The sequence below is a fragment of the Phragmites australis genome, chromosome 11 (assembly GCF_958298935.1).
Source record: "Phragmites australis chromosome 11, lpPhrAust1.1, whole genome shotgun sequence".
Taxonomy (NCBI): Eukaryota; Viridiplantae; Streptophyta; class Magnoliopsida; order Poales; family Poaceae; genus Phragmites; species Phragmites australis.
In genome coordinates this window covers 5,132,685-5,145,681 of record NC_084931.1, presented here as the reverse complement: position 1 = coordinate 5,145,681, position 12,997 = coordinate 5,132,685, and the positions used below count along the sequence as shown (strand labels likewise).

The 12,997-nt window shown below is 42.0% G+C and overlaps 1 protein-coding gene across 1 annotated transcript; it reads left to right on the top strand.

The window, feature by feature from the left end:
* The first annotated feature begins 8,226 nt into the window (after window positions 1-8,226).
* On the top strand, window positions 8,227-12,360 carry LOC133885722 (derlin-1-like). Its single transcript, XM_062325458.1, has 7 exons — window positions 8,227-8,381; window positions 10,571-10,706; window positions 11,073-11,146; window positions 11,258-11,351; window positions 11,458-11,586; window positions 11,714-11,874; window positions 12,005-12,360. Exons 1-7 carry the CDS (start codon window positions 8,365-8,367, stop codon window positions 12,117-12,119), a joined length of 726 nt encoding a protein of 241 aa, XP_062181442.1. The 5' UTR covers window positions 8,227-8,364; the 3' UTR covers window positions 12,120-12,360.
* Window positions 12,361-12,997: the final 637 nt, after the last annotated feature.

Below are 12,997 nucleotides of genomic sequence, written 5' to 3'. Positions count from 1 at the left end.
TATTCTTGCAGCTAACCATGCAGGTGATGAGGATGGTCGTGAGACGGATATCGACCATGAGGAAGTGTTCGATGCCACTGCCACGGAGGATTATCGAACCCTCATTGTGTAGCGAGTGTTAAGCACTCAAATGGAGCAAGCGGAACAGTTACAACGCCACAATTTGTTTCAGATGTTCCTCATAGTCAAGCATTATCGTGTTCGAGTTATTATTGATGAAGGAAGCTGCAACAATTTGGTAAGTTCAAATATGATCAAGAAGCTTGCCTTGCCGACAAAAAACCATCCTCACATGTATCATATTCAATGGTTCAATAACAATGGTAAGTTAAAGGTAATGCAAACAGCTAGGGTGCATTTTTCTATTGGTTCATACCATGATTGTGATGATTTTGATGTAGTTCCCATGCAAGCGTGCTCTCTTTTGTTAGGACGACCATGGGAGTTTGATACCGATGCAACACATCATGGTAGAAGTAAGAAGTACATCCTTATGCATAAAGGAAAGAAAATAATTTTTCTACCTTTAACCCCTGTTGAAATTATGAAATGTGAACATGAGATAGCTGAAAATAAGAGAAAAGAGTTTGAGAATGAATCTGAAAATCAGCAAGTAGCGGAAAAAAAATTCCCACCCAAAAAGGAGAAATCAACAACACTTTCTAAGTCCGATGGAATTAGACTAAAAGGGTGTGTTATGCTTGCTACTAAATCTGACATTGCTGAAATTTGGATAATGAGCTACCCTTCTATGCTTTGATATGCAAAAATGCTTTAGTTTCACTCGAGAATATATCTAGCTCTTTGCCTCCTGCTGTTGCTAACCTTTTGCAGGAATTTGTGGATGTATTTCCAGCTAAAGTACCCCCAGGATTTTCACATATTCGAGGGATTGAACATCAAATTGATTTGATTCCGAGAGCAACTTTGCCAAACCTTGTGGCATATAGGACCAACCCAGAAGAGACTAAGGAAATTCAGCGATAAGTCCAAGACCTTTTGGACCGCAGGTATGTCCGAGAAAGTCTTAGCCCTTATGTTGTTCCTGTTCTTTTGGTTTTTAAGAAAGACGGTAGTTAGCGTATGTGTGTTGATTGTAGAGCTATGAATAATATTACTATAAGATATCGTCACTCTGTTCCTAGGTTAGATGATATGCTTGATGAGTTGAGAGGTTCTATAATTTTAACTAAAATTGACTTGCGAAGTAGATACCACCAAATTATGATGAAACTTGGAGATGAATAGAAGACTGCATTTAAAACCAAGTTTGGTTTGTATGAGTGGTTAGTAATGCCTTTTGGGTTAACTAATACACCTAGTACTTTCATGCGATTGATGAATAAAGTTTTACGTGCTTTCATTGGGAGATTTGTGGTGGTTTACTTTGATGACATCTTGATTTATAGCAAGTCATATGTACACTTTGATTACTTACGTGCTGTTTTTAATGCTTTGAGAGATGCACGTTTGTTTAGCAACCTCGAAAAGTGCATCTTTTGCACAGATCAAGTTTCTTTTCTTGTCTATGTTGTTACTCCACAGGGAATAGAAGTGGATGAATCAAAAATTAAAACCATAAAGAACTAGCCAACCCCTAAAACTGTTACTCAAGTGAGAAGCTTTCATGGTCTTGCGGGTTTAGCTTAGTTTATTCTGTTTTAGATAGTTTTGCTGATTATTGGTTTGTTGAACCCCAACTCGAGTACTTCATGGGTAATTAGCAATATTCATATTGCATCTACCTGTTCTTGCTTGTGTTCTTGATTCGCTTGCAGGAAAAGCCTTCTTGGCGAGGTCAACCGCATCTTAGCACGGTTGATAACCACGGAGTAGTGGTGTAGTGGTTGCGAGGGTTCTCGATCTATTCTATTCAGAGCCTTTGCATCATCAATGTCGAAGCTCCACCAATTGACTTATCATATTACCTTTCGGAAGATAGGGCAAGCGTGCATCAAGCACGCAAAAATATTAATTGAAAACCAAAACCAAACACGCAAAAATAGAACAGAGAGAAAATTCTGAATCAGCAACTCATCAACTTACGAAACATAATTCTTCATTACACTGATGAGATTACAAGATATCTCTACAAAGCATCCAACAAGGATTTTCATAAAATCCCAAAACCCTAGACAGATCCACTCTCTAGATCAAAAGTCTAAATCTGATCTCGTTCTTGGTGCACACACCTTGCTTGCCCCGACAGAGACCATCTCAATATATAGCCCTCCAAACCAACCTTAGTTTGGAAACAATCCTGCTCGTATCATACCTGGACACAAACCATACTAAAACACATCCACCCATAACCGAATCCAACTCGTGCTCGAGTCCAACTCCGACTAGCACTCGAATCCTTATAGGACTGGACTCTTCGACCAATCAGATTGTAGCCTGACCTCGCCATGTACTCAAACAACTCAATCATCTGAACACACAATCTGGTTTCCCACGACCTCGCATACGTCTATCCTTCTTTGTAACGCACCTAGTCACACACATGCAACATTGTCTTCACGTACACGATTCTCTAGCTCGAACATCCTGTATGACATCCTCGGTCACTAGAACCTCAGTTCCTACCTGAACCTAGTTCCAAACCTCAGTTCCTCCCTGAATCTAGTTCTGATCCCATCATCGACCACATTCGCATTCGAGCAACACCTGTACATGAATCAAACAACAAATAAGTACGAGCACAAGTCCTTCCCAATTTAACCCAAGATCAGTTCATGCAACACCACGTAAACTCCAAGCAAAACCAACATGCTAACATAAGCAAACCCAACTACTGATAGCACATCAAACCATCTATGCTAATATCTTAGCAACTCAGGAATATCATCCTAATATCATTATGCTAAATCACTTTGATTTGCCAATTTCATCATTCAAACTAATTTTTCATCACATGATCTCACATAAACCTCTGCAAGGTTAGTTGTCACAATACCATAATGTGAACCATCAGTGTCCGTAATGATTGCCCATTTCTCCAATGGCTCTTGTCTAATCTAGTCAGAGAAACACTTAGCCCTCCTTCCACCCTTCCTCCTCCTCCTTGTCACCCTCTGCGGCTCTAGGGGTAAAAGCCCTAAGCCCTCCAGCTCCTCCCTTGGGATAACTTGCTTCTTCAAAACTTCTTCCATGTGCCTACCAGTTAGGCTATCTAGCTCTGGCCACAGAGCATCAAACTTCCACATCTGGTTATGTTTGCATAGCTTCTTAAAAAGATCCATCAACCTCTTTGCTGCTGAATTGTTTGTAGAAGTTTGCTCTCAGATGTCACATGCACCAATAGCTATGCAAATCCGGCCACGGTAATACCCAACTGTCGGAGGGTTAACTCCTGTCGCAGGGATCCTAAGGGACCCCTTTTTAGAGATTCGGCCAGGGGGATGATTCTGAATATGTTTGCTGGAGAAATAAATGGATGTAAATGCGATGGCAGGTGGGATGGAATGATCTAATGCAGAAAAGAGTAAATGCGCTGGGGGATTTTTAGACAGGTTCAGGCCGCACTGCGCGTAACACCCTACTCCTGTGTGGAGGCTATAAATGCCCTGAGAATGTCTCTCAGGAATGTCGCTGGTTACAAAAATGTTTGTCTATCCTAGAGCTTCGGGCTCCTTATTCTTCGGTGGTCTCAGCTTCTGTGCTTGTACTGAGGGTTCTTCGAGTCTTGGCGTCTGCGCTCCCTCCGAACCTCTCCAAGAATTGTCTTTGTCCGCGCCCGCCGGCTCCCTTAAATATCCGCCGACGGTGGCGTGCCCCGAATGGGAGGGCACGAGTTCCAAGGCGCCATAAATGGAAAAGGCAGTCATCATGGCCTCTGCGCGAAGTGACGGGGGTTGAAAACGCGCCCCGCGCTCGGTCTTCAGTCGTCATGATGGCGCTGGCAACGGGCGTCGTGGAGAGGGCCCACCGGGCAGCCGCAGAGCGGCCCGGCGTGCCCGCCCAGTCTTGTTCGCCTGCCACAGCAGCACGGCAGACGGAACGCCTCGGGCCTCGCGATGCTATCCCGAGGCTCGCCGGATGGCACGGGATGGGACCCGTGCATTAAATGTCCCCTACGCCCTTCTGCCAGAGTATGGCAGGGACTGACACCGAGCATGGCGGGAGCAGTTGGAGGTGACAGGCCACGTGTGCCCTTAAATGCGGCATCGGGCCTTTCACTGGCTGACACCTCATCGCTGGACCCCTGTGGGGGCCACTGTCGGGGGGCTTCCTGGGCCGTCGGGGAACCGAGTGCTCGGGGGGTCACTGTTCACCTCCTCGGGCACTCTATCCCGAAAACGCCCTTCTCTTGGTCCTCGGGGGACCGAGTGCTCGAGGGTCACTGTTCACCTCCCCGAGCACTTTCTCACGGATTTGATTGTTCGGGTCCTCGGGGAACCGAGTGCTCGGGGGCCACTGTTTACCTCCCCGAGCACTCTCTTCCCGGTACTCAGCTTTCCTGGTCGTCGGGGGACTCAGGTGCTCGGGGGTCACTGTTCACCTCCCCGAGCACTCCTTTCCTGGGTACTTGGTCTTCGCAGATCATCGGGGAACCTGGGTACTCGGGGACCACTGTTTGTGGCCCCGAGCGCCCTCTCCCGGAACTTAGTCCTTTTTACCTGGCGGAGATGACCCCCGCGGGAGGGCGCCACATGGCGGATTGCTGGCCTGGCCTCGGGATTCGGGGACCCCTGGTTCCTAGTTCACCGACACCCACCTACACCACTTTGCAATGTGTTGATTGCATTCAACAAGCATGTATGGTGGTCATGGAAGATGCACACGTTTGACCTATTACCAACAACACCTATCTTAACCCACGATAGGAACCACAGCCAATTATCTGTAGACTCTCATTCAACAAATGCAAAAGCCAAAGGCACAACCTGATTCTCACCATCTACTCTGATAGCTGTGGGTATTTGCCCCATGTACTTGCCTGTGAGAAATGTCCTATCCACACATATTAGTGGTCGGCAATGTCTCAATGCCTCGATCATACAATCGAATGACCAAAACACCCATTGAAGGGCTCGACCTCCATCCTAACTGACAAAGTCATGAGTAGCAATGCAGCTGCCCAAGTTTCTCCCCTGAATAACCTCTAGCGATGAAGGTAGGTTATGGTATGAGTCCTTATATCACTACTACAAAAAAATCCTTCACTGCCGGCAGATAAAGGGGTTTCACTGCCGGTTTTGGAGCCGTGGGCAACGGGCAGTGATAGTCCCCAACTATCACTGCCAAATGATCAATGACGCAGGTCCAGGGACCTGCAGTGAAGGGGTTATCACCGCCGGCGGAAGGCTTCAGCCGGTAGTAATAGTCGGGCACCAAATCGATCTTTTTGGGGCTACAAAATTTTAAAAAAAATTGCACCCAACGAACCCCCACACCCGCGCCGTCGTAAGTCACAAGTCAAGTGATTTTTTCGCGAAATACGCACGCATGCGGTTCATGGCACTTGAACTCGAAACCTCTCAGCTTGCGAGATACGTACTTAACATCCCACCACATAAGTACTAGTGATCACATCTTGGCAAGAATCCATGGACTCACCATGTGCAACATTCGATTAAATATTTTACATCGTATGTTCAAGGATTAAAAATAACCACCTTGAACTCCCTCTTTCTTTGAGAAGCATCATCTCTTCACTGCATGCTACAGATGGACCTTGTCATGAAACATCTACCTTTTGGTCATCATGATGGAATCATACTGCCATGATGACTCGTGTCTATCGTTGATCGTCCAATTCTCCAATGCAAAATTTTCCCATTCATCAGAAATACCACTTTACATGCCCCATTTCTTTCCAATAGCTGAGTCCACAAATGTGCGGAACTCATCATCATCTGCCTTCATCTAGTCGACAAGTGCCTAGTCTCACTCCCCCTGATCAGCAACCAACGCGGCCTCACCATCTTTGTCGTTGTTATGCTCTTCTCTTGCCATCTCTGCCTCAGCTGGTGCAGTAGTCCTCAAGGGAACCTACAGAACCACTGTATCCTCCTCATGGACAACATTTTCACCAACATCTTCTGCGGTTCTAGGGACGACTTCTGTTGAACCAACATCGCTTACTTCTACAAGGATGAAATGGGAAAAACTCCGTCTCAACCCGAGTGTCACAAATTGATGTCATTTCTTGGAACATTTAAGCTCCCAATGCTCTAATGGCCACCTGGTTTTGCGACGCCTAGGAATCAGAACCTTCACCATCAACTGCTATTGTGCTGAACTAACTTGCAGCATTGCTGCTGTGCTAAACGAACTGCCACCCAAACACTTCAGCACACATCACCTCTCCCAGACTATTCGGTCTTGTGTCCACGTACTGGAAGTTTCTCAAATCAACCCCATTATCATAATACATGACATATCCAGGGTCGTAAAAAATCCTGAATCTCACTACGGTCGATATCCCTAATTCAATAATCATACTATATTTCATCAATTTAAATAATTGTAATGACCATACAAAATATATGTCAATATAATCATTTTTACCTCAACATTTGAATTCTACATAACCATCAATGTCACCGCTATTGTACCCTTTATGTTGACACTTCACCATTCTAATACCAATGCTACCAAAAACCACACCATTTCTATTCTACATATCCTACGTCTACAGAATATTTCTACTACATATATGTCTCCAATTCATAACAATTCAACTTCAAACTATTCTAAATTTCTAAATTGTAAATATTTTTGAACTACATAAATTATCTAACTATTGAAAATTAAATTCTAACTCTAAATTATCTAACTATTCAAAATTTCTAAATATTCTACATTCCCAACCTGCTTCAAACTATTCTAATTTAAAATGTCTACATAACTATATTATTTTTCTAACTATTAGAAAATTCCAAACTAGGTATACTCTATACTAAATTTTCTATTCTAGTCTACTTTAAATTTTCCTACTCTACCCTAAATTTAGTAACCTTAATTACCTATTATTTCTAATTTGTCTACTTTTTTCTAAATTTTCCTACTCCAATCTAAATATTTTATCCTAGCATTCAAAATACAATGCTGCCAAAAACCACAACATGTCAATTCTACATATCCTACATCTACGGAATATTTGTACATCATATATGTCTCCAATCATATCAAATTTCATATTCTACTAGTACCGACAAACTCATAATAATTTAACTTCAAACTATTATAAATCTCTAAATTCTAAATATTTACCAACTACCTAAGTTATCTATCTATTTAACTACATACATTTCTAATTACACCGGCATACATAAGTTTCAGAAAAATTTATAAATTATATTATAACTCTAAATTATCAAAATACTCGAACTTTTCTACATTATCGAACTACCTCAAACTATTCTAATCTAACTTTTAAAACTATACTAAATTTCCTATCTACCTATACTATATTTTCTAACTATAACTAATTTCCGAACTATGTCTACTCTATTCTAAATTTTATATCCTTAATTTTTCTAATTTTTCTACTCTACTCTAGATTTTTTTTCTACTATTTTTCTAACTGTTCCTAATGTTTTATAACTAGTTTCTACTTTTTCTAAAGAAAAGGAAAAAAATTGCTCACCGTTGGCTCGCCGCCACGTGTGGATGCCGCCCCACTACTCACCGGCCACCACGCTCGCCATCAATCGCCGCCCGCCCGCACACCGTAGTGCTCACCCATGCTACCACTGCTGCCCTCTCTCGAGCGCTCGCGCAGTCGATGTCGCCACTCTCGGAGTCGCGTGCATGGAAGCCGATGACTAGAATCCAAATCGGTGACCAGTAACTTATTAAAGACATGTCAGCACTCTGCCGATATGCCTAACATTTCACATGTCAGCACTCCAAGTGCCGACAGATGGTGGGATCGGGCCTGTCAGCACTCAGAATGCCGATCAGCCTCCGCGGTGCTCCGAACACCTAGTGGCGCCTCTGTTTCATCAGACCCATCACCTATCAGCACACGAAATACCAATAGGTGCCCGGACCCACTATCATATAGGATATCATCATGCGGAGTGCCGACTAAGGTCTGTCAGTACCTATTTTTGTAATTTTATGATTTTTGTAATTTTTTAATAAAATAATACTATTTGAAAAATTCCTTCCTCAGCACCCAGCCGCGTACCCCGGCCAATCACATGCGCCGCAGCGCCTACACCGACGTGTCCGAGCCATCTCATCCGTTCGATCGAAAGTCAACGGCCCATCTCGCTTCTCCCCTTCTGGAAGCCTCACGCAGCGACCTCCCTTTACCTCCCACACTTCGAACGAACCGACGAGAAGAGCGAAGCGAACGCACGCGAGACCAGGGAGGAGAGATCGAGGCTTCGAATCGATCGACGCGACGAGATGTCTTCGCCCGCGGAGTGAGTCCCCTCAAATCTTTGAGCGATTTCTTCTGATTCGTTGTTTGAATCCCAGATTCCTGCGTGTAGATGCGGTTTTTGGGTTTCGTGGTACGGATTGGGGATTGCTGGTGAAATATGAACTAAATCGTGGGGGTTAGTCGATTGGCTCTATAATCTTGGTCGAATAGGCTGTGGGTGCGGGTTCGTGGTGCCAATTTGGACTGAAATTTCGCGGAGGATTTGGGCTGATTGGTTCATGTTCTTCGTTTACTCTGATGATCTGATGTGTATGTAGCTGGACTGCTAGAGTGTTATACAAGCAAGCTTGTTATTGCGCTGAGGATTTGGGCTGATTGGAACACGTTAGTGCGGGTTTAAGTTGTCTGGAGATGAAGGGTTAGCGATGAGGGTTAGCCTTTGAATTTGAAGCCAGAGTTGATGGTCCCCTCCACTTTATTCTGTGAAAATTGGGGTCCCTGAATTCGTTGGTTTACGAGTTGATTTTTTTGAGGTCCTGTTTTCATGGAGTTGGAATAACGCACTTTTTTTCGTGCGCCTCAAACTTCGTGATGTTTGGCTCGAGGTCGTGTGATTGCGTCCTTGATGGCAACTTGTATGTAATGCTTATCGCTTCCAGATCATTTTGCTCTCGATTAGTTCCACGACTGCTCACACTTCAGACTTACTGTCTTTGGCAACAAATATTTCATGGTTTGTAAATTATGGCACCTGAAGCATGATTCTCTATTAGTTTAGTTCCAAGGGAAGACCTGTAAAGTGCATCGCCTTGTGTAGAGAGCTAGTGTATTAAGTGATATTGTTCTAGCACTTTGCTGTTTTTGAAATATACAAAGGTGCCTGGTTTGTCTTTCACCTTGTAAGCGTATTTGTTGGGAACCTAGTGTGCTGACAATATAAAATGACTCGAAGGCATCTAGTTTTATGATCTTGATGATATGGGTGACATCCTCTGCCAATTAAACACCAACTCGGTTAAAACTATTGTGTTGGGAGTTAGAATATATAGATTTGGTTATCTAAATTGGAGATGATTGAACCGGTTTGGCCTGTTTCTCAGACCCTGTGTCTGTTAGCTTTACTGATTTTTTTTCTTTTTTGATTTGTTAACTGAGACTTAGGGTTTTGATATGGGCTATGGGGTTGGTTCGAATTTTAAGCCAATTTGTGAACTGACAATGCTTAGTACTCCTCCGTTACCTTTTATGTTGCATATTTGACTGAACACATTAATTAAGGAGATTACTACCTCCATTCCGTTTCAATTTTCATATTGGATATTAACAGTCTCCAATGCGCACCCTTTGATCTTTTACTTTTCTTAATTATTTGTTGCCCAAAAATATGAAAACTATTCTATGAAGAATCTACTACTATCATTTATATCTGACAAATCTGAATAATTTTATTTATATTAGTGGTCAAAGTTATAAAATGTTGACACGCGCATTCGGATACACCTATTACTGGAGAACAGAGGTAGCAAAAGATCAAGGGAATTGTATACATAAATGACCGTGATACGATTGGTAAAGAGATAATAGGTTTTGTCAGTGTCTATTATAATTTTATCACATAGAGATAATAAATTAGGGAAAAGAGATAACATCATCAAATTTCTATGAAACACTTGTACTACTAAACAAGATTAGATAAACTATATGCTTTATAGTCTTAAATGGAGAAAATACTATTGTTGTAAAGTACCTTTGTACCCCAACCTTTTGTTTCACAATCTTGGTGTATAACTACTGTCATCTCATTTATTTAGCTTTATCTGTAAAATTATCTAGTGTATTTAACCTTTCACAATCTTGGTGTATAACTACTGTAATCTCATTTATTTAGCTTTATCTGTAAAATTATCTAGTGTATTTCCTTGTGAGTGTAATATGTTGTATGCATAATGAGGCACCAGACTTGCCATAAACCAGGCATAATCAACATAAGACGTTAGTTTGTTGTGCTTACATTGTAATAGCAAATTTTGAGTTATTATTGTATTCACTGAACCATTGATCTTTTTTAGAGCCAATTGGTTTACTAATTTTGCACTTATTTTCTGCCCGTGCATGATATGTAAATTATCACTAGTTTACGGAGGATTCAGTGTTATAGAAACAAGCAAAGAAAATCCTTTACCTTTGAAGCTGCTTTGGAATGTGTGATCACTTACTTGCCTACTTCAGGTACTACAAATCACTTCCACCTATAAGCAAGGCATATGGGACATTATGCTTCTTTACCACCGTGCTGGTTCAGCTCCAGATACTGAGCCCGTCCTTTCTTGCCTTATATTACCCTTTCGTGTTCAAGAAGTTTGAGGTTAGCTTCTGTTTTCCCTTCTCCTAATTGCACCCCAATTATACAGTTTCAGATTAGAATCCCTCAGTTTTGGCTGCAAATTTTTGTAAATCTGCATTAGGAGGGTTGTGGATTTGTTATTTGTGATATGCTGGATTTACACCTTGCCTGATTATTAAGGAGAAATAAGGATTTGTTGCTCTTGAATATATGTCGTTGCGTCCCTCTTTGCTGTATGTGATGTCTTATAAAGAGATAAGAGCTTTTTTGGTTCAATTTTAATCTGCAGTGCAGTCTGTCATCTGCACATGTTTGGAACTTGTGCGATACTTTTTCCTCTCCTGCTCCATATCTTTGTAATTAATAAAATGTTTCTGGGCCCTGCAGATATGGAGGCTATTTACAAGTTTCTTTTTCCTGGGAAATTTTTCCATCAACTTTGGTATTCGCCTTCTGATGATGTAAGTCAGTTTTGTTGGATACCGATTGTAAAATATGGTTACTTCCACAATATTATCGATAGTAAATTGGTAGCGGTTGTTTGAAATTGATTTATGTATTTTGGCATTTAGAGCAAGGTATGGTGTGCAGTTGGAAAAGGGTGCATTTGAAAAGCGGACTGCAGATTTCTTGTGGATGATGATATTCGGTGCCATCTCACTACTGGTTAGTGGTAGTTTCTACTTTTTGCTATGAGATAAGTCAAAACCAAAAGGCAATAACTTGAATTTGCTTACTAAACTTGCATACAATTCTATCTTGCTTGAATCAGGTATTGTCTGCTATTCCCCTACTGGAGTCTTTTTTCTTGGGAGTACCTATGGTCAGCATGCTTCTTTATGTCTGGAGCAGAGAGTATCCAAATTCTCAGATAAACATGTATGGTCTTGTCCAATTGAGGGTATGTATTGTTACCGTACTATGAAATGGAATGTCCATTTATGATTCACGTAATTGATTTAGTAAGCCTTTACAGAGCTGCCGGTATGGAATGTGTTTAAGTTGTTAGTGTACTCTCTTTTTTGCAGTCATTTTATCTTCCATGGGCTATGCTTGCATTGGACGTGATATTCGGGTCACCAATTCTGCCTGGTCTTCTGGGTATAATGGTTGGACATCTGTACTATTTCCTTGCAGTGCTGCATCCCCTAGCCACTGGAAAGAACTACCTCAAGACTCCAAAGTGGGTGTATCCTTTTATGCGGTTACGGCCAAAGAATTTCACAATGTGCATATATATACGTCAATCTGTGTGCTATTGCTACATTATTCTCCAAGATTTATGCTCCTTGTCTACTTAACCTGCTTTACTTGAACAGACACAGCATTGTTGCTCGATTCAGACTAGGCGTGCAGGCAAACTCACCCGTCAGGCCAGCCAACACGGGCGGCTCTGGTGCCTTCAGAGGAAGAAGCTACAGACTCAATCAATAGATTGACCTGGAGAACACACCTTGTAATGTGATGCCTGTTCAGAATTGCAATGTAGAATATGAGCTCGGAACATACTAGGGTCAACCAGGATTAAGGGTTGTGCTCTTAGAGGCTCTAAAATCCTGGACTTCCAGTCTTGCACAGAATGGCAAATCTTTGATGTGCTGATTTAGTTCCTAACAATGTTCATCGTCCATGTTTTTCACAGGAATATAATTGTGTAATGCCAGTTTGTCTTCTACGGTTTGTGTCCAAATAATTGTGTGCCTCCTTTTAGGAAAGAAAAAAGAGAGAATAAATTTGCCTGTGCTGTGCTACTTTGTGTTGAAGCTAGTTCAGTGACCATGGGCCACTAAAATTTGAGTCTGCATAGGCCCACGCCACTGTACTTGGGCCTACCTTGTTAGGCTTATTCATGCTGAAATGGAACAGTCTAGTTAGGATGTGACTATATAGAACCTTTTGGCCCATTGGGCAGAACGACCCTCATTGTTCTCTGGCCGTATACTAGTATCAAATTGACGTGACCGAGCGATAGGCCCGCCCACATTTGAGCTAACCTCGACGCGGGTGCTCATGGGGGTTAGACTAGGGTATATATGTACATTTAGTGATACTGTGAGTTCTCATGTACGGAAGGAAGCTCGTGCCTCCTAATTCCTTTTTAGCGTGTGGGGACACGCAAGCGTGTGTGCGAGTGTTGTGTGCGTTCTTATTGACATTTTAAGATGGAAAAGGTCTATATTCCTCTCTCAATTATTGTTCGAGTTTATTTGTCTCTCTTAACCATAAAATTATATATCTTACCTCTTTCAACTATTTAAATCGATACAATTTATCTTTTTAATTAGTTTTGATGGTGTTTCGTCCTACGTGGT